This window comes from Lissotriton vulgaris, chromosome 6, assembly GCF_964263255.1.
Source record: "Lissotriton vulgaris chromosome 6, aLisVul1.2, whole genome shotgun sequence".
Lineage (NCBI taxonomy): Eukaryota > Metazoa > Chordata > Amphibia > Caudata > Salamandridae > Lissotriton > Lissotriton vulgaris.
Genome location: NC_141694.1, coordinates 793,071,332 through 793,094,100, shown reverse-complemented (window position 1 = coordinate 793,094,100; position 22,769 = coordinate 793,071,332). Strand labels below are relative to the sequence as shown.

Genomic DNA, 22,769 nt, shown 5'->3' with positions numbered 1-22,769 from the left:
TCAAGTGTTTTTTTTTATTGTTTTGAGCTTTCAGACCAGTTTACCAGATCACAGTCAGGCCTCAGTGAAACCCACTGTTTCACTGAGGTTATCCTGACTTGAAGATACATGAGAATCTCTAAATTACAGCAATACACTGCTTTTTCACCGGGTTGGCCCTGGGATGTGTCCGATGATAAAAATTGGCACTGAATATGGTAGTTGTTTGAGAATAAGCATTACCCTACACACCCCTCCCCGTCCATTGTTTCAAAACCTCAGTGGTAAGCTAAGAGTATGTGGAGGACAGAAGTTGGTCCTCTGTGGCCTAGGAAGATGATATGCCACGGTTTGCTGCTACATCTAAACTAAACAACGCCACTGTAAAATGTAGCCTCAAAAATATCGGTTTTTGACAGCTACAAAGTATTCACTTAACAGGATACATGATGTGGGTTGCATTCCCAAATGACAAAACTCACTTTTGTAGTTTTTCAGATACAGGGGGAGTAGATTTTTCTTTTTTATCCTGCCAATGTGAATTGATGGGTAATTATACCATCAGGACTGGTAATAAAACCCCAATCCCATTATCCTGTGGGGTTGGCTTTGCAGTAGCCATCTGCTGCTTCAAAGCTACAAAGAGAAAGTATAAATCTTTAAAAACCTTTCCAACGCCTAACGGACATCAAAGCAAGAGCAAGGACAATTTTAATCGAGATACCAGGGATTTATACGGTTTTGACCCTTAATGTACTTCAATATGAAATGCATTGTGATGCATTTTTGTAGACTATGTATGTGCAATATTTTTATGTTAAGTTGATATTGAAATAAATGAAAGGATAAAGACTTTTGTGCTACGTGTGTGACTGAACTCTTTTAATTACTTTTTAACCTGTATTTGCACTTTAGTGGTTTAGCGCTTTTCAGCGCTACCGCTTTGAGTGTAGTGTCCTGAGTTTAAAAGGCACACCGGCTCCTTTCTGCCATTTATCGCCGATCTCGGCGCAACGTTTATTTTCTGATCGCCTCCCTGGCGCAACGTCCTGTAAATCTTACCTCTCATGTAATTTGAATTGTGCTGTTCCTGGCTCCTGGCACCGATCCGCCACGGCTTGTGCCGTTTGCAGCGGCGGCGGCCATACGAGCGCTCTCCTACTTCCGCCCTGCATCCCCACTTCCGCCCTGCTGGCTAATTGGCAGGTGAGCGGTCTAGTGGTTCTTTCCTCTTGTGTACTTAATGACACAATGGCGGAAGCGCAGCGGACGAGCGCAGCGGGAGCGCCGACTTCGCGCCGAAGTCGTGCCAAAGTCCTGCCCGTCTGCGCCCGTCCGCGCCAGCACGGGCCCAGGGCCCTGCTCCCCTGCACAAATTCCTCTCTCATACTCTAGATCCGCTCTCCTACTGCTGCGGGGATCATTTTGCCCCTCGCATACTGTGTTAAACTGTTATCATGCCCCTGTTGTGTGCCCCCACTGCTCCCTGGTCCTGGACTCTCTTGAATCTAGTACCGACAGTATGTCGTCTTCGTTCTGGACCTTACCCCTCCCAGTGTGTAATAGACGTCCCACTTTACACAACCACTCTTCAGAACTAACCTTCATTAGCTTTAATAGTAGATCACTCTCCAAACATAGAAGAGATATCTTCGATTTGTTGGAGTCAGATCGCCCTGCTGCTCTATTTGTGACCGAAACATGGCTTAATGATAGCTCGGGCCCAGATATCACCATGGCCCTCCCCAATGATTATACCTATGTTGGGAGAAACCGAGCGATTAAAGACGGTGGAGGAATTGCCATTATTTACAAAAGAGAGTTCTCCTGTAAATGGGAAAATCTCGACTTCCCTGACTGTGAGGCGGGCCTGTTTAAATTAACTCTTTCCCCCCAATTTACCTTAACAGGCATCTTGATTTACCGTCCACCTGGATCAGTGAGCGGTTGGGCTACTGCACTTCCTGAACTCATTGCCCCTTTATTAGCACAATCCACTAATTTTACTATTGTCGGAGATTTAAATATTCATTTTAATTCTGCCTCGTGTGCTATTGCTCAACGTCTCTTACAAGATCTTGAAGCTCTTGACCTGTATCTCTACAATTCCGACCCTACCCATAAGGCCGGTAACCTTTTAGACCCTATTATTTCCAATCTGTCGACCATTTCCTATCAATCCTCTACCCCTGTTCTTTGGTCAGACCATTTTTTAATTAAGTTCTCTGTTAAAATATGCATAGCTGACACTCCTAGGCCAGACCTTACCCACAAAACCAGTAGAAACTGGAAACGTCTAGACCTTGACAGATTTAATTCCTCTCTGGCCAACTCTATTCCGGCGGGCTCTAACATTACGATTAAAGAGCTACCCATAATTACATCATGGCTAACTACAGCCCTGGATTCCTGCTTACCTACTCAAAAAAATAAAACTCAAATTCACCACCCCCCAGCGCCCTGGTTCAATGACTCTTTACGCCTGGAAAAATCCCATTGTAAGAAACTTGAACGTATCTGGCGTGCAAAGTATGATCCTGAGCACAAAGCTAATTATAGATTCGCTCTTAAAACCTACCATGCGGCATGTGACACTGCCAGAGCCAACTTTGCCAATAACACCATACTCACGGCTCAAAACAGGCCAAAGGCCCTGTTTAAAATTGTTAAAGAGCTTTCTGGTGCCTCCGCAGCTCCGAAAGATCCATGCTTAGATACTGCACAGTGCAATGCTCTAGCTAACTTTTTCCGGGAAAAGATAGACAAGATTTATGCCATTTTTAATTCCACTTCTGCTACTCCTACCCTTGACGTGCCCCTGGTTACTCCTCCCTGTTCTTCACCTACCACTTCCCCATTGCTGTCCTGGGATCCTATCTCCCCGGTGCTTTTTAAAAAATACCTTCTGGACATCAAATCTGGTTCTCCCCTTGATCCCCTCCCCCCTCAAGTTCTGGGTTCCCTTGACCCGGCTCCTCTCCACATTATTCTGGATGTCCTCAACGCCTCATTGGTAGAAGCGACTGTTCCGAATGAATGGAAGCACGCAATGGTGGTACCACTATTAAAGAAGGCCAATGCTGACCCGAACAATCCTTCCAACTTCCGCCCTATTTCTTTACTTTCCTGTTTCTCCAAGATTCTGGAGAAACATGTCAATTCTTTACTTAGTTCCTTTGTTGAGTCCTCCAATTTTCTCCATGGATCCCAGTCCGGTTTCAGGGCTGGTTTCTCCACGGAAACCACTCTCCTCGGCGTGTCAGAAACCATCAGGCGCCAAGTGGATAATGGCGAGACGGTGGCACTCATCTTACTTGATTTGAGTGCCGCCTTTGACACCGTCTCCCATTCCATCTTATTATCCACTTTGGAGACAGTTGGTGTTGGGGGCACCGCCCTGGCCTGGATTGCTAATTTTTTGTCTGATCGCACGTTTCAGGTTTTTTCTTCTACCTCTGTATCTTCCACTCTTCTTTCTCCTCACGGTGTTCCCCAGGGCTCTATCCTCAGTCCCCTTTTCTTTAACCTGTACGTAAGGCCTCTTGCGTTCCTGGCAGAACAGGCTGGTCTTACAATCTACTCTTACGCTGATGACACGCAGGTCATCTACTCACTTTCCACTAACAAAAACCTCCCTTCCTCCTCTCTACAAACTGGATTAAAGCATATATCGGATTGGATGTTGAAGCACAAACTAAAGCTCAACGGGGACAAAACAGAGTTGCTTCTGTTTGGACCCGATTCCTCTCTCTGGGGCCCTCATCATTGGCCCCCGGAGATGGGCCCTCTACCTATTCCATCAGTGTCTGCGCGCAACCTCGGTGTGATCTTCGATAACCAACTCACTTTCAAACATCATGTTGTGAAAGTCGCGGCCACCTGTACTACTATCATCAGGTGGCTGAGGAAGATCACCTGGATGCTGCCTACAGACACTTTGAGGACCGTGGTCCAGGCCCTTGTCATCTCTCGCCTGGACTATGGGAACATCCTGCTCTTAGGTGCTGCCAAAGAGGTAACCAGAAAATATCAAGTGGTTCAAAATATGGCAGTTCGTCTGATCTGCCAACTTCCCGCAAGATCATCGGTCACTCAGCACAGGCGTAACCTGCATTGGTTGCGCATTGAAAGCAGAGTGCACTTTAAAGCACTCTGCTACATGCATAAAATCATGACTGATAGAGCACCACGCTATCTTGCTGCTTTGGTCCAACGATATGTTCCCCCCCGTACACTCAGGTCCTCGTCACAAAATAAATTTAAAATTCCACGCATTAACAGAGCCAAAATGGGTGGCCGCTCGTTTGCCCTGCTGGCCCCATCCTTATGGAATTCTCTTCCTCAACCCTTGCGCTCAGAATCGTGCTTTCTGAAATTCCGTAAAGGAATTAAAACATGGCTTTTTAACAACTAATGTCCTTCCCTTTTCTTTCTCCGTTCAGTTTGCTTTAGCGCCGGGAAACCTCCGGGTAGCTGCGCGCTTAATAAATGTAATAATAAAATAAAATAAATAAATACTAAATTATTTTAATGCAATGTGGTAGGTGAAGTTCACCAATGACCACCATTGGTATAGAGCATTGAGAACGTCTAATGGTGGACACTATGTAGGCAAAACATGTATTTACAGTGATTCACCTCTGGGCATCTCCTCTGACTAATGCAGGCCACCAGAAACCATAGGATTCAGAATAAGGAGCATTTTATTTGACATGGAGAGAGGAAGTGATAAAACAGCTAATTGAATATTGTGTTGTAGATGACCTCCCACATCCCTATATAGACAGCAATTCACAAAGATAGGCCAAGGGTGCCTTGAAATAGCCCGGGCTCCCATTTCAGTAGATATGAATGAAGCCACAGTGTAGCCTCTCCAGAAGTGCTGACAGATGCAGTTATCAACATGATCAGTGAAAAGAGAATCTAAAAGCTTCTACTTTTCAATCAGAGTTGAATACAGTTCATACTAGTGGCAGAGTTTAATTTAGATAATCTATATACCTTTACGCATGAATACTAATACTGCATCTTTTTTTTCCTCCAGGTTGGGTATTTTGGGTATGACAAATGCACAGGTTGCCAAAAGTGTACATGTGGGTCTGCTTCCCACGATAACATTTGTGATCCAATAACTCAACGATGTCGCTGCCAGCCTGGAGCTGGTGGTGTTTACTGCGAGCGATGCCAGTCTGGGTTTTGGAATTATGGACCCTCAGGATGCCAGAGTAAGTTAACATGTTTAGGTCTCAGATACTGTCTTAGCTGTCTGTAGGCAGAGCTATTGTTTCCAGTAAAAAACATATACTTACAATGGACATTGGATTAGCCCCATACTCAAAAATTGATAGTTTGTTGCCTTTCTCAGTTGTTTCCTTCTGAGTCATTCATTTTTGTCCACTTCTTGTGATTATCCCACCCATCATTGTTGTTATGATTGGATGAGTTTTATCGTTCGACTGAATTCAAATGGTCATTTTTTTATTTTAAATTCAACACACCATTGTAGTGAATGTGTTTCCTTGTTCTCTCACTCTGCGTTTTCCTCTTTCTTCCCTGTGCACCGGTTGCTGCTTGGGCACACACATAGTTTTTTGCGCTTTGCATGCACTTTATTTACCCTTTTTTGAATTTTAATTTACTGTTCTAACATGGCAATCTACCATGTTATGATTGAAAATACCAAACGGCAGCCTATGCCATGATGTATGCGCATGCACATGTTATGGCAAATGGGTGCGCCCATCACCAGCCATTTTGGAATGGGTATTTGCCTAATAGAAACAGGAAGAAAGTGGATTATTTGTTGAAGGGGGAAGGAACCCATTTCAAATAATAATCACGATCCGTGTTAGGGTGAATCACTAAAGCCACAAATTAAATCTGTGTTTGATCCCCTGGTACCGTGGCACAAAGCAGTCATGCTTAACTTAGAGGATATTTGTAAAGTATTTATGCAGTACAAAAACAGCAACACGAGAAATACAGCAAACCAATTTAGGAAAAATAGACAATATTTTTATAAATACAATGACACCCAAACAAAAGAAATCCAATCAATAGAACCAAAGTTTTTCGTACCAAAATGCGTGAAACGCCAACTGCGAGTATCTGGTCGCACTGGACTGGGACATAGTCATAAGTTCAGGCTGACCACGGTGGACTGTGGGCCAGATACAGGACCAGGTTTGTTCCTCTGAAAGTTTTTACTTCAATGCGGGGTCGGTGCTGGTCTGCAGAGAACTGACTCGTTTGGCGTTGGATCTGATGAAGCTTTCAGTCAGGAGCTTTACAAGACGGCTCGGCGAGGCTCTGCGTCACTTGTTTTCAGATATGGGGAAGCCTTAAGTCAGCTGCTCCACAACTTCTGCACAGCTGGAAGGAGCTCTGCATTGGATTCAGTGAAGCTTTCATTCGGGGGTTCGGGCTCTGCCGGGCCCTGCATCGCTCGGCGTAAAATCCAGTGTAGCTTTTGGTTAGGGACTGCATAGCTCTGCAGGGCTATGCACCTTTCTGTGTTGGATCTGGTAACACCTTCAGTTAGGTAGAGAGAAGTGGACTGCACATCCAGTCAATGGTCCAGGACCTTGAGGACAGCACTTGGTGGTCAGGACTCACTCCCCCGGAGGCCAGCAGAGGGGACCAGGCCAGGTCCAGTTGGCTCTGGTAAACTGGGATGTAGGAAAGACCTCTGAAACATGGTGTATCTCATTGGTTCACATAGGAGATCACCCATTTGACACTTGGAGTCACTTCTAGGGTCCTGGGTTCCAGGCAAGCATTTCCCAGTCTTCCTTCAGGCTTCAGACAGTTGAAAAATCCTTCTGAGTTTTCACAGGTCCAGGAATTTTCTGAGGAGCGGGTCTGGGGATGCCCCTTTTATGCCCAGTGCCAGCCTGTAGGTGGGGACACCCTTTGTCTAACTCTAAAACTGATCCTGGTCAGTTCCTCCCTTTTCCCCTGGTTTTCTCTCCAGTCAAGCTAGTGAAGCAGACAAGCCCGGGTGTGAACCGCTTCTGCCAGTGATAGGTTAGGCTTCTTCTGAAGTCAGGAAGGGGCTAGGTACAGCCCCCAGGCTAACCTTTGAGGTACCATGAGGGCAAGGACACAGTCTCTCCCTAACCAACCTAACAGGAGGACCCACACCTCCCCACACCCAGGACCTTTATTTACTGTCTAGGAGCCATACATGTCCCACCTCAGCGAGCCATTAACAGTCAGTTGACCTTGGACACTGACAGAAAGGCACTTTTGGCTTAGGCAGCAAAATGCTGACTTTCTAAAAGTGGCATTTTCAAAACTGTAATTTAAATTTGGAGGTTAGGTTCCTATTACAATGAGTCCTGAAAATGTTTTCTAGCGAGTCCCAAACTTAAATTATGCATTATCAGAAGTTATAATGCAATCTAGGTGCTTTTCCATGGAAGAGCCAGCCTTGCCACATTGAAAAAACAACTTTGGAGGAGTTTCCCCTACCAGGCCATGTACAACTTTGAATATACAGAGCCTATTTTTAAGATACCATGCATCCTGCACTATGAGCATTTAAGGCCTACTTAGGGTGGACTTATAATTATTAAATAAAAAGGAAGGTTTATGCTTGGCAACAAGTTCATTTTGCCAGGTCGAAATAACAGTTTACACTGTACTACAGGCTGGAATGGCAGGGCTGGGACGTCTTTTGCAGTGCTACTTTGGTGGATAGCACACTCAGTGCTGCAGCCCATTAGTAGTATTTAATATACAGGCCATGGGTAGATGTAGTGCTATATAGTAGGGACGTAATAATAAATGTACCAATCAGGTGTACATATTTATTAAGTGGCTTAGCAGGCAAACATTGTAGCATATCATGATCGCCCCAATGCCCTGCTCTAATGCCAAGCAGGGATATGGCAATTATGGTTGGGATATTGTGGGCTGGTAACTGGCCAGCCTAAGCAGCTGTTTGTTCCTTTTTCCTTTCAGTCTTTTGTTACTTAGCCCAGCTATAGCAGGCTGAGATGTGCTGTATAATGAAGGTTTCTTTGGAGATCTCAATGCGAAGAAGGCAGGCGTGTTACAGAAACTGAAAGGTCGCTTTCATTTCCCTCATTGGAGGTAGAGTTGCTTGGCAACCTACATAAACAGCAACATGGAAAACAGAAAGTGTACACAGAAGATGCAACATTTATTGATTGATTTGGTTTAAGAATCTGAAACTGGGCTTCTTCATGAGGACCACCCACTACTTACTATATCTAAAAGGGATTTACCATTCATAATTGAAGAAGCAGTGGCTAGGGTTCTGTACAGAGGTTCAGACTCCTGCTAGACAGCCTAAATGGAGGGATTTTGACTTAGATAAGAACCTGAAACCCTTCACCAAAAGAAAAACATCCCAAATGGCAATAACTAATGTGGGTATTTGTTTCGCATTAAAACTATTCCGGCGATTTAATGTGCCTGAAGGTAATAAGTAAAACATATTCAGTCAATATCAAACATACACTACTGATTATTAACCTTTTCATAAAGCTATCAGGTCCACAATAATGAAAGAATGGAAAGATGTAGGAAGGCTGTTCTGAATTTCCACATATGATAGCAAAAAATATCCATTATGTAGATTTTCAGATGATTTTCCTTCCATCCCAAAAGTAAACACCCTCTTGAATATATGTCTAGACGGTAAACAGTCATTTTTTAAAGACAGTACAGCCCAAGGCTCAGGAGACCAGAACGTGGAATCAAATTTAAAAAGCTCTTATACTGCATGGATTTATTTCCGTTCATGCTGGTACCTATTAAAGGTTATGTAGCACAAACACTTTAAAAGAATATTTATATGATACGACGCAAGAAGGGGAAATCGGCATTGCCTTATTAGCCTCACTGGTACTGACAACAATGTATGAAAATTATGGTAGGTAGCTTCAATTGCAGGAGCATTCATTGTTTCTACAAGACTTTTTTGGCTAAACTCCTGGAAAGTGGAAGCACACCAAAAAATACTAATTTCCAATCTTCATTTTTTTTTTGTTCAAAAATAAGTTTATTTAAAGTAATACAGGGTAATAATACAAAATAGGAGTGAAGCGATTATGAGGAAAGACAATAAGGGGATGGAAAAGGAAGGGGAAACATATGATGATAATTAAAAAACAATGCATTTAGAAATGAGCAATTCGAAACATAATAAACTAATCATGCGTAACAGTAAGTAAAAAAGAAAGGGAATAATAAATATACAATATAAACAAATACAATTAGAACTAAGCAATTAAACAGTGTAGCAGAACATGAGGAAATAGAAAGGGTATCAAGGGGGTTTAGGAACCTCCTGCTGAGTAGGTCGTGGACGAAAGGAGTGAGTTGTACAATTATCTAAATACATCGTAATAGGGAGCCATAACTCAGCACGTTTAGCTGCCAACTGGGCAGGAAAAACAAAAGCAGTATCAAGTCTATGGTTGTGACAAACATTATACCACTAAGCTTTGAAATTGATATTAGACGCAGACTTCCAATTGATAGTAATTTGTTGAAATGCAACAGCCAGTAATAAATCAACAATGTGAACATTAAGATCAATCTGGTCCCAACAAGGGGAGAGACTACCCAAAAAGACCTGGGCATGGGAAAATGGAATACTAGTAGAAAAAATAACATTAATTTGAGCCCAAACTTGTATCCAGAAGGCGCGAACCTCCTTGCAAATAAACAACATGTGAAACAAAGTGGCACTAGGTGAAGAGCATGACCAACATGTATCCGGCGTGTTAGGGAAACGTTTGTGAAGGGTGGAGGGAGTGTGTAGCAAACAATTGTAAATAAAAAATATAGATTGCGCTAAAGATGCAGCTCTAGAAGTTTTACGGACCTTTGTCCAAATTTTATCCCAAAGAGAAGTTGGCCATGATATCGACAAATCATTCTCCCAATGCTCTTCCACCTTGGATTTGGGTCTAGGAAGAGTGTGTGCAAGAAAGTGTTTATAGATGACAGAAGCTTTGGGAAGAGTTTGTAAAGTAGAATGGAGTTGGGTAATAGGATCAGGAGAAATGGAGGAGGAGTGAGATTTGGGAAGTTTATTATAAGCTTCCATGACTGATGCTTTAAGGAGGAGGTATTGGGGAGCAGAAGAGAGAGGTAAATCAAAAGTGGAGCGAAGAGTAGGGAAGGGCAAGAAAGTGGATTGTGAGAATAACTGCGAGATCCAAAGCAAAACTTTGTTTCTCCAAGATTTCCAGATAATAGGCTTACCTCGGATTAAAAGGTATTTATTGTGCCAAATGGTGGAGGAAAGGAAATCAGCAACACAAACAGGAGGAGGAGGATGAGAGGATAAGAGGAGTTTAAGAGTGAACTTATGAATAGGAGTAAGAATTGAGGAGGGCTTGCGTGAAAAGGAGATACATTCAGCAAAAGAGAAAGGGGAGAGAAAGAGGCATTCCAACTTAGTCCACAAAGGTCAAGGAGAGTCAGGATCTTGCAGCCAAAAGGAGGATTGACGCAATAAGAAAGCCTTATGATATGCCAGGAAATCCGGAAAATTAACACCACATTCAGAAGCAGGACGGATGAGTCTAGTAAGGGACATTCTGGCTTTATTATTATGCCATAAAAAGGAAGATAAGACTGATTTTTATTTTTTTTTAAACTTAGCTGGAATAAAAATAGGAATGTTGGAGAGGGTATAAAGAACAATAGGGGAGAGCATCATTTTGATAGTGTCTAAGCGACCCCACCACGACAAGTAAAGAGGATGCCATTTAGCCGTGAGGTCGGATAATTTCTGAATACACTTGGTTAGGCATAGGGAAACAGTATCAGGGATGGAGGGGGTAATATGCAATCCTAAATATTTGATGTGGGAAGAGCTCCAGGTGAAATTGGAGGTGCTGAAGTCAGGCTTAAAGGTGAACTTTGTCAAGGGTAAAATTTCGCTTTTATCATGGTTAAGTTTATAACCAGAAATTGAGGAGTAGTGCTGTACTTCTGTCAAGAAAGCGGGGACGGAGACGGCAGGGTTCGAGATGAAAAGTATAATGTCGTCTGCATAAGCAGCGAGTTTTATGGAAAGATCCTTAGTCTGAAAGCCATGGATATTGGGATTTTGGCGCAATCTAGACAAAAAGGGTTCTAGGGCCAGGTTAAATAAAAAAGGTGAAAGAGGGCATCCTTGACGAACGCCTCTACCAAGATCAAAATAAGGAGAAATTTGGCAATTAGCGTAAACTGCAGCTCGCGGACGTGAGTATAATAACGAAATTAGAGAGGTGAATTTAGGACCAAACCCAAACCAATTAAGAGCATGAAAAAGGTAAGGCCACTCAACCCTATCAAATGCTTTTTCAGCGTCTAAGGCTATCGCCGCGAGAGGATGTTGGAGGTGGGAGGATTTTGTTAAGTTGTTAAATAAAAGTCTTGTATTGTCAGTAATGTACCGTCCTTTAACAAAGCCTGATTGTTCATCTCCTAGGAGGTCAGGAAGCAAATAATCTAATCTAATCGCTAATGATTTGGCAAAGATTTTATAGTCTATATTGACTAAGGAAATGGGCCTGTAGTTTTTGAAATATTAGACGTCTTTCTCGGGTTTAGGTATTAAACAAATGTGCGCATCCGAAAAAGTGCCAGAGGAAGAGCGTAATTCAGCAAAAGAGTGGAGAAGGGAATGAAGTTTTGGAATCAGTAATTTGGAAAAGTGAAGATAAAACTCAACAGTGAAACCATCAGGGCCAGGAGCTTTGTTGAGCTTAAGACGTTGAAGGGCAGTAAGCAATTCTTTTTGTGAGATATCAGACTCCAAGGAAGAAAGATCAAGAGGGAAAGAGGTAGGGGTGAGCAAGAGACTGAGGAGAAGATTGGGTGTCAGAAGTGTACAGAGTCTCATAGAAATGGGAGAAAGTAGCAAGGATGTCAGCATCCTTATGTTGTAATCGTGCATCAGTGTCATAAACCGATTCAATATTCACTTTATTGTGCTTGACCTTTAAGTAGTTAGCAAGAATCTTCCCAGCTTTATTCCTACCACCATAAAATTTGGCACAGCAAATATAAAGAGGCATCCTCAGTAGATTTTTCATTAAATTTAATCTTAGCAGCGACCAGAGATGTCAGACTATCTGAGGAATGTGAAGTGAAATAGGCGTATTCCAATCTCTTAATGTCATTAAGGAGGGTTTTAGTGAATTGGCGAGCAATTTTACGCTTCTTAGCGACAAAATTAATGATGAAGTCGCGTGCAGCTGCTTTAAAAGCATCCCAAAGAGTATGTTTTGAGATAGGAGGAACATTATTAAAAAGGAAAAATTCATCAAAAAAGGTAGAGAAGGAATTGGAAAACTTGGGATCTAGAAGGAGGGCATTATTAAAACGCCACAGTTTAGGACCATCAATTTTGGGGAGAACCTCAAGACTAACTACTACAGGGGCATGATCAGAGAGCAAAATTGGACCAATCTCCGCTGCATTGAGCGTTTGAGCACGTGCGAGGGGAAACAAAAATATAATCAAGTCATGATTGGGAACGGTGATGGGGTGAGTAAAAAGTAAACTCTTGCAAAGTCGGATTACAAAAACGCCAGGAATCAACAAGCTTATGTTGTGAAATAGCTTGAGCAAAGAGTTTATGCGGCTTTGTGGGAACATAAGTGGCATCAGACTTCCTATTCAAAAAGGGGTCAAGAGGGTGATTACAGTCTCTCGCAAGGATGAAATTATCATCCATGAATTGGGTAATGCGAGGAGAAAACTCAGCCCAGAAAAGGGGTTCACCGTTTGTGGGACCATAGATATTAAGTAGGGAGATTGGAACACCTCTAAGCGATAGTCTAACATGATTCCATCTGCCATTAGTATCTGAGTCTTGGGAGATGACTGTGAGGGGAAGCGACGTGCAACATAAAATAGCAACACCGACGCTTGCCATCACCTTGTGAGTAGAAGACTTCACCTACCCAACCCCTCTTAAGTTTCTCAGACTCTATTTCAGAAAGGTGAGTTTCTTGAAGAAATGCAATGTCAATATTTAGTTTGGCTAGATGAGATAAAATGCGCTGCCGTTTAATTGGGGAGTTAATACCCTTAACATTCCAGGAGACTATATTTAAAGACATAGTTTATACAATAAAGCAACAAATTGGTGAACTGAGAGGTCCAAAATGCAATAAATAAAAAAGAGTAGATCAGGAAAAAAGAAAGAAATTATCAAAAATATAGGAAAAGATAAGAGATCGAATTGGACAGGAAGAAAGCAATGTGCAAGGAAAATAAACGCATGAGTAGAAAAGAGACCCAAGATTAAGAAGTAAGAAGTAGAAGAAAGAAAATCAATGTAGAAGAATGAATGAGAAAGTGAAGATAGGGAATTAGCAACAATGAGATAGGAGGAAATACAACCTGAAAAAAGAAAATCATCATCATTATGCAAAAAAGGAAATCGATTAATGAGGAGAAGGGAAGAGGACAAGGACAAAAAACAAAGAAGGAACAAAAAACGTGAGGGAAACATACCTACAGAAGAGGAATATAAGAAGAAGTCAAGGGGGGAAGGGGCCAGGTAGGTAAGACAACACAACTGAGGTCAGCCGGGCAGGGAACCGGGGAGACGTCATCGGAGAAAGGGTTCCTGTGGAGACAAAGAGGGGGGAAAACAGTAAGGTATTACAGAAAGCTATAACCTATAAAAATACAGTGAAACAAACATGTAAGGATAACAGAACAAGAGAAAAAACAGTCAAATAAGCGAAAAACTTCAAAAAGGAGTAACCATTACGACAAAACGTAAGAAAAAGAGCAGAAGTTGGCGCAACCTAAAATCAGCCAGAAGCGTGAAACAAATAGTAACATTGCAATACAGAAACAGAACAGTCGAACAAGTGAAAGAACATCAAAAAGGAAAAGCCAAGTGAAGAAAGAAAGAGAACATTACAAAGACAGGCAACGTTAAAATTCAGCCAGGTGAAGAAGATGAAGGACCAGAGGCATCCTTGGCAGAGGTGTGATGAGCATTAATGAAGCTTTGCAGTCTCACTGGGTCCTCATAGGTAGTCGTTTTGTTGTTATAGGTGACTTTGAATAAACAGGGATGATACAAGCCATATCGAGCACCCATAGAGCGAAGGACCTCTCTCATGCCTAGGAAAGCTTTCCTACGATTAGCAGTTGCTTTGGCAAAGTCCTTGGCGAAAAATAACGGAGAGTCAGACCATGTCAATTTAGTAAGAGCCTTGGCAGCTGCTAGAACTTTCAAGAGGTCGGTATATTCCAAAAAGTAGAGAATTACGCCTCTTGGTCATTGTGACAAGAAAAGGGACGAAGGTAGGCGGCCAAGACGATGAGCACGTTGAATGTTGAGAGATGTATCCTCTGGCAGATGAAGCAACTTGGGAAGGAAAGATTTAAAGAAGGCAGGCGGGTCCGATCCCTCAAGACCTTCCACCAGGCCGTAAATGCGAACATTATTACGCCTGCCTCTATTTTCTAACTCCTCCACTTGCTTCTGAAGAGCGCCCACCTGCGTAGACAAATGTGAAACTGTGGCTTGAGATTCTTGAAAAGATGCGACAGATTGCTCAACCGAAGAAACCCTTGTCTCGATTTGGGACCAATTGTCTGTTAGAACCTGAAGTTTGGCATTAGTTTCCTCCATGAAAGGGCGCAGCGACCCAATTTCCTTGAGAAAAGGGCGAAAAGATCGAATTTCTTCCAGTAAGAGTTCCATAGATACAGGTGTCGATGGCTTAGGCGGTGAAGGAGGATCTTTTTTCAGTCTTTTAACAGTTGTTTTTCCTGATGTTGGCTGAGAGGACGAATCCATGGCTGCCTCCGATCCAGATGAAGCGAGAGAATCTTCTGATTGGGAGAGAGCCGAAAAAACTTTAGAGTTCTCGACAAAAGCCACCCTTGTAGTCGTTTTGGAGGATAAGCGAGACATAGGTTTTTGTCGACCCATACAAAGAAGCTGAAGATACGTGCAGGAAATGTAATGTAATGGCACTGGACAGCAGAGGAGAGAGGTACTGATTGAAGCGAAAAAAGTCACTAGTAGGCAGGTCCAGTGACGAGGTACCAAGCATAAATAGTAGGATTGAAGGGATTAAGTATGAACATCTGGTATGGTTGATGAGAAGAGGAGGCAGGCAAGTAAAAAATGGGAACAGGGAGAGTACGTAAACATAGGATAGGTCACGCACCCAGCTAAGTCATAAAAGAGCCATACAGGATGTCCAAAAAGCAGCGCCTACACATAAGAGGGAATTAAAATAAAGGCTTGAGACCAGCTGAGTTGTAGAGGACATCCAAAAAACAAAGCCTGCATGCAAAAAGTAAATAGTTATCTTAAAACGCCATTCAAATGAAGATTAGCCAGGAAGGAAGCCTCCGCATCGCTGAGGTGATTCGCAGGAGAATGCATAAACTAATAGAGACAGTAAGTAGTCTACCGCCTCTACCCTGCATTAAAACGCTGAGTTAAAATTATGAATTTTTTCCCAGACAGTGACCAATAAGGCATTGTATAGTTCCAAGTGAGACCATAAGGCGCGGGAGATGTAGAGTAAATATGCTGGCATATAAGCATAAAGACACCGAGGTGCACAAAATGGCGGCCGCGCTGGAAATAAAGGTGTTCACTCACATATGAACATCGTTCCTGAAGTGGTACAGCATGCTCAGAGTTCACAAGAGTTTCAGGGGTGATCCAAGGGTCCCACGACGTTCAGGCAGAGAAGGAGAAGCGAGACTCGCTCGTCATCAGGAGAGGGGCGCTCCGTACCAGGTCCCGCAAAATGGCGGCTGCGGGCGTTAGAGCGCCGTCAGTGAGAGAACAGTGAATTCTCACATCTCCTGCAAAGAAGAAAATGCCTCAGGGGTCCTGGAACATTGCGGGGACGTTCCAACGTCCGGTTCGAGCCTCCAGCATAGGAACCGGGGGTGTAGAGAGGTGAGTCTCCCGGTGCCTCAGCGGAGCTTCACTCAGGCGCCGCCATTACCCACGGCGCCAAGCCACCCCCCCCCCCCCCCTACAATCTTCATTTTTATCTACAAAAATATTTGGTCCGGATCTCCATGATACGTTTAAAAATTCAATGTAAGAGAAGACATTGGAAACTCTTTGTTGATTCATTTGTGAATGCTCTCGTCTCCCAACATGTTAAAACGAACAATATCAGCTGCAACAATCACAACAGCCCTTTTTTGGGAGGAGCATGGTTCAGGGACCCTAACAAATGAAAAGACACACGAGGCTAGAAACTATAAGTGCTCAATTTCCTTCAAAGCTTTGCCAATTCTGTGGAATGCTGGCATGTTGGGGTGAACAAGTGACTATGGAAGGCCCAAAATAGAGTCTGACAGTTTTTGTCCTGCACATTTTTGTCAAACTCCAATGCCGAACCTTCCAGAAAAGGCATGAGCCTTTTAGAGAAGATTTCAGTACCATCTAGGGAAGAATGAAATGTACTCAGTTCAAGGAAGGAGCAAGGGAAAGGCTGTTTTGTATTCACCTTTTTAGCCTTGAAATATTAAGTTCAATATAGAGCGATTATTGATCTAGAGTATGTGAACAACTTTGTGCATACAGACCATTTTAGAAAGTTTCTCTACAAAGAAGAATCCCATGTGTCAACAAGGGTGACTTCATAGTATCAATCAGCAATACATAATTCCACATTTAGTGCCATCCAAAATCAAGGAAATCTTTAAATGCACTTTCACCAATTATAGCATAATATTTTCCATGTTCCTTACCTGGATGATTGACTGATTTCAGCTTCTTCTGTTTTGAAGGCCTCAAAATACAACCAGAGTGTCTGAATTGCTTCTCGAGTATGGGTTCTCGTTAGCCATGGAAAAAAGCATTTTCAACCTCACCAAGAACTACAATGCACAGGGGCCCAGTTCCAAACACTCAAATAAATTGTGCCCCTTCTAGTAGACACAGCAAAGGTAACTCAAATTCTACTGACAGCTGTTCTGAAATCTCAAGAAGCATTTGATTGCCAGGGTTTTGCTAAAAATCCAGGCCTTAACAGCACCCATCAGCAGTAGTCCAGTCTCATGGGCTCCTCTCAAGCTCACGCTTTTGGTTTGGAAACCTCTGTCTCACTGAATTAAAAAAAAACAAGATTACAAATCTATGACTCCAGTATTTTTATCAGGAGATAAAAAACAAACAGTTATGGAGTAGTGGTAGCTCTGAATCCCTTACCCCTGTAGAGTTTACATTGGATACCAGTCACCTTAGAACAAGCAGATTTTTACAGAACTGAACAATTCAGGCTTGTTGGCTTTCAGAACATGCCAAACAATCCTCCAACTGGATGCATCTGAGAGTGATATTGAAGGCTATTTGATAGTTTGCTCTCATAAAAACAAACTGAGCAGTTCTATAGACCTGCTGAAAACCGACAGCCAGGTAGCACAAGCTTATATAAATCATCAAAGGGGTGTTCATTATCCCCACCTTATCCACACCTAGTAGATAGAGCTCAGGCAAAATGCTCTTGGGCAGAAATTACCTTCTCTCTCTATCAACGGCTTACATTCCAGGGAGTGACAACATATGAGCCAACTCACTCAGTTTGAATATTTTCAATCCTCAATTATGTTGAGATTTCATCCTTGAGCATTCCAGTTTATATGCCAGAAGTGCGGTTAGCCCAGGTATGAACTGTTTGCCTTCAGGAAGAATGTTCTTTTACCCCTGGTCTGCTCACTGGTCTGGGAAGATCAGGAATGGGGAGTGGATTGCCTTTTTTATAGCTTACCCCTGGGTTTCTATATACACTTTGCCTCCATCTTGATGTTTGTAGAACATTATTGATTTACTTACAAAACACTTAGGGCCTCATTTGCAGTTCGGACCGCCAAACCTGTGGTGGCGGTGCGGTCACTGCCGCACCAGCAGTTCGAATTACATATTCTGAGCTTGTTAGTCGGACCACCACAGGACTGCTGCAACCACCAGGGATCTGTGATCCCGCGGCCTTGTTGCAGAGGTCAGAGTCCTCAATACGGTTGCTGGTGCCAATGCTTTGCCACCGAGCACATTCCAAGTTGCCTCACTGTGACCCTATCCACGGAGGTAATCGCACCATGGATAGGGTGGCGGTGAGGCAACTCAGGGGGGCTGTTATAGGGCCCCTGCCATCTCTGTGCAGGGGAGTGCATGCAGGGGGGCACGCCCCCTGCATGTTTGCACTGCCAGTTCCTGCACAGGACAAAATGCACAACATGTGCATTTCTCCCTGTGCAGGAATGTGCAACGTCACTCCCACGGCGCTGCCTTTCTATGGCTCTCATTTGACCTTAGAAAGGCACTGCCGTGGGACAGCTGCAGCAGGTCCACCAGCCAGGAGTAAACTCGTAATCGGCGGACGCTCTGACAACAGGTTTTGCAGTCTTGCAGCGGGGCACTGGCATGATCAGGCCATTAGTTGTTAAAAAACCTACAGTCTTTATTTGTAGCTTTTAGCCCAGGAGGTAAAGATAAGAAAGCCTCTGTTTCTACAGTTGGTAACTGGGTTAAAAGGGGAACAATTAGAAAAGCTTATTATTCTTGAGGAATTCCATTTCCTTTAATTGTACCAGCATGTTCAGCCAGGTCTATGGCTGCAACTGGTGGTCCCAGAATGCTTTGGGTTGTCATTATTGTTAAGATAGTGATGCAGTATAAAAAGGTTCTCTCAGTGCAAGTGTTTTGAAAGTACTATGATGTATGTTTATTGAATATATTGTTGGCTGGCAATATATATGTGTTCTGTTCTCTTAATATGAGATGTACACATGAAGGTCATTTTGGCTTCCTACATTCTCAATAAGTTAAGATTGCGACGAAAAAGACAGACAAGGAGGTAATGACCTGATAATCTTCATTCTTCCTTATTCTGAGTCAAGGTTTTCTTTGTCCCAATCCTCATAAAACCCTTGCAACTTTCTCATGCAATATACATGAGAATAACGGGCTTTAATGAGAGCTGATGATGGTATTTTGGAATAGTAATAAAGGAAAGAACAATTGCATAAATCATGCTATTTGAATCTCGAGGGAGCACGCCTTACGAAGGCATTTCCAAAGATAGGCTGCACAAAGTCAGAAATGTACTCCCTTAGGATTTCAACTATGTTTCGAGTAACCTGCTGTGATTGTGGGGATTCCAAAGAATCTCAGATGTACTAATGCAAAATGTAAATTATAGTTTTTGTTCTCCACACAGAAATGATTCTGCTCTGTGGTGAACCACCTTCTCCTACAGGTTAGGACATTTAGGAGTGTTACCTTCCTTTTCAAGTCACTTATCCTTGCCTTTCACATGAATACATTTGTTTATATTGGTAAAACATCTAGCTGATTCTCTGCCTTCAAAGTGCACTTCACAATTTAAGATTTGCAATTTCATGGTTGTATTTAGTACTATAATGTTGCCTCAGAGCATTGGAATGGCAAATGTATTTACTTAGGCCCTCAAAGGGTGAATTGGTCACTAAATCTTTAAGGATGTAGATACAACCTGCTCTTCTTCAATTCACTGGCTTTGTCTCTGTAGGATGTGACTGTGACGGGGGCCCTTGTGACCGTCAGACAGGAGAATGCCTGGCAGAAGACCCCGAAGCTCCTGGCAGCACCTCCTGCTCACTCTTCGGTAAGTATTCTTTACCAGAATTTCTTTAGCATAAACCTATATGTGGTCAGAGTATGATGGGGAAGTCAGTCCTCCACATGAATTCTTCAAAGTATTTTTTTTTTTTTTACTGCAGAGACGTCTTTCTTTTTTGTGCAGTCACATTTATAAAATCTAATACTGTGCTCATTAAAATCCTCCAATGGTCATCTATCTGCTATTGTAAATAGAAAGTTCTTCATACGTTTTCTACAATTCATGGAATGAGTCAAGTTGCATAAAACTACAGGTGACTTCTTCCAAAGACCCTCAGCTTAATAAAAAATATTTACCTCCGCATCTGATATGCTTAATGGTTGGAACAGCAGTTCCTGAAGGGCAAATGACAGAAAAAAATGCAACTTCAGATATGAAGGACTGTTGCCATACACTCTCAGATATGCTGTAGAAAAAATCTTGAACACGAAGTAAGCTTTCAGAGTAAGCCAATGCAATGCTTCAGGCACAGCCTAGTGGCATTAAACACAATATCACTATGCAAGAACTTCATTACAATGGTTGTACAAAGTATTGCGAAAAATTTGCATACTTTGCTTTGCGGTACTTACGTTATGACCCTGTCACCATCTTGACCACTGTGGTCAATTAAGTTTAAATCAAAACAGGCCTAATGTTTCTGAGCAACTTCAAATGGTATGAGGTACACCGCACAAAACATTAATCTATCATAGATCGGCCACTCCTAAAGGCTTTTTTTAGCTTGGAGGCAGCAGAATTTATGTGCTATTAGTGGAAAACTATAGATCTTTCACAGTTTCGATTTTGTGGGGGTTGCATAGAGTACAACGGAGTAAGACACGTTTGTTAGTGTCCTTATATCTGCACAAATTGACTCTCATCCAAGCCTGGATTTCACTGTAGATTGGCTGGAAATGACCAATGTCTACAGAGAGAACATCAGAAAGCTTGAAAATAGTATGTCGACGGCAAATGTATGAAGTCAAGCACCGACTCCAGAGTTTGGATGTCCTGACGACAGCATGACCACTGCAGCAGGAGATAATTCGGAGGTAAAACCTAGTGTGACACAACAGTTGTCCCTTCAAGAAGCAGACAAACTAATCATTGACATTATCCAACACCTCCTTCATGATGAGCGGAAGATAGAAATGCAACACAGAATTGAAGTTATTGAAACAAAAGTAATATGCAACGTAAAGAAAAGTAGTATGCTTAAGGCTCTTGGTAAGGCGAGCCTTATCATGAGCCTCAAGCATATTACTTTGTTCATAAAGTAAGGTAATCATGATGCCTCTAGGGGTGGTTGGAATTTTTTATTCCGCTGCTGCACTCTGCCAGCTGAATTAATTAATCATGAGGGCAGCTTTAAATCCACTGTGTTGGTCTCAGACGGGGAAAGAGCTAAAACTTCACTCATTGGGGAGAATCGCTTCCTGCCTGAAACTGAAAGTCATGCAGTGAGTCATGGCCTGGTCGCCCCCCCCACTGCACTCGGGCTCTCACAGCTCCTGGGTCGTCTAAGGCTATGGAGCGCATAGTTTTTCTGTGGATAATGGCATTGGGAGCAAAAGTACGCCAAGGCCTTTATTGCATGCGCTATATCTTATTTGTTTAGGAAGTACAAACACGGGTATTGAGGACTGTGAATGAGCGAATGAGCTGTGCACACCGCATTAGTGTAACAAGAGGCTGCAGCGCAGCAAAGTCACATTCATTAACCTCATTAGACCGCTATTGCCCACCAGCTGACTGAATGCGACTGTCCAGAAGGCATCCGCAACCAATAGTGGCTTGCATCTCAGAGTGGGCCCTTGACCACCAGTGAGACCTCAAGAAGGCAAAGCACGGGCAGGAGGAACTCCGTGGAATCTCACAGAGTTTTTAATAAACTGCGGAATACCGATAGTCAAACTTCGCGAGTTCCGCCCACCAAAGATGCCTCTAGAAGATTGAACCAAATGCTGAGTGTACTTTAATGTCACTTCATTGTGAGCCTTAGCAGGCTATCCAGCCTGTCTCCAGTACCTTAGAAAGAAATCAGATTTTAGAGGAAAGCTGATAAATAATAATCCATTCAGAATTCCATGTAGCCACTTTCAATGGCAAACTTGATCCAAAATATGTAGTAGGGAAAACAGCAGTCTGAAATGACTGTTAACAAAATCTTATAGCAGAGGTTCAAAAAAGAGAGCTGTCTGGTTGCGAAAGACTTTTGGGGACATGTAGATCGCAGCCCTGGAAGTCCAACACCATACATTTTTGTTTTGTCACGCTTATTTTCTTGCTGACAATTTTATGGTTTTGCTTGGTTTAGCCATCCATATAGCCTTTGCCCTCCCAGTGGAGGATATCCTGTTTATAATCTGATTGGCTCCTTCCACAATTGCCTGCTTTTCATACCTTGTTTTTCTGTTTTTTAAAAGCACTCCATTAAAGTGGTTGAGTTTCCTCCCGTTCTCTATGTTTTCACACTTCTCTCAGCATATATATTTACCTAACCTTATAAAAATTGAATTGTCCACAAAGTTGTCCCACGAGCTGCTGTTTTATAGCTTTAAACTTCGAGCACTCTTATATACGCTTTAGTTTGTATACAACTTCCCCCTTGATGACGCTGTCCCATGCACTTTAACATCACGTTCTGTTATCTCATGTTCATTCATTGCCATCCCCTTCCGCGTTGCTCGACCTCAGTTGGCTTACCGCAAGTGCCCTCTGGGTTTCTTTCTTCACCAGTGCACCTCGTGTTGCTTCCCTCGATGCACCCTGGGTTGCTTCCCATATGCCTTCCATGTTGCTTTCTAAAATCTCATGTTGCTTCTCCTTACTTGCGTTCTTTCTCCTGGCCACATTTTTTTTTCAATCCCACCTCCTCAATATGAATGATTTTTGTTTAACTATCCAACTGAGATGAGTAAAAAAAGAAATGCTCCTATCATTATGTAGACATGTGCATGCATGGTGCGCGTGCTTTCACAATGACACAGCTGTCTGTGAAGCCTTTCTTTTTTCCTGGTCATTAGCCATGCTGCTGAGCATCAGGGATGCTGTTCAGCATAGCACCCGCGTAGCTAGGGGGGGGCGGGAGGGGGGCGGTCCGCCCCAGGCGGCACTATTGTGAGGGCGGCTGCCGCGGAGCACTGGCCCGTTGCGGCGGCCTTT

General features: G+C 42.9%; 1 protein-coding gene across 1 annotated transcript in view; it reads left to right on the top strand.

The window, feature by feature from the left end:
- The window catches only part of LAMA4 (laminin subunit alpha 4), a 583,946-nt gene that overhangs the window by 209,251 nt on the left and 351,926 nt on the right, over window positions 1-22,769 (top strand). The window contains exons 7-8 of the mRNA XM_086926829.1: window positions 5,024-5,204; window positions 19,512-19,607. Coding sequence (XP_086782955.1) covers window positions 5,024-5,204; window positions 19,512-19,607 — 277 coding nt within the window. The remainder of the gene's footprint in view (window positions 1-5,023; window positions 5,205-19,511; window positions 19,608-22,769) is intronic.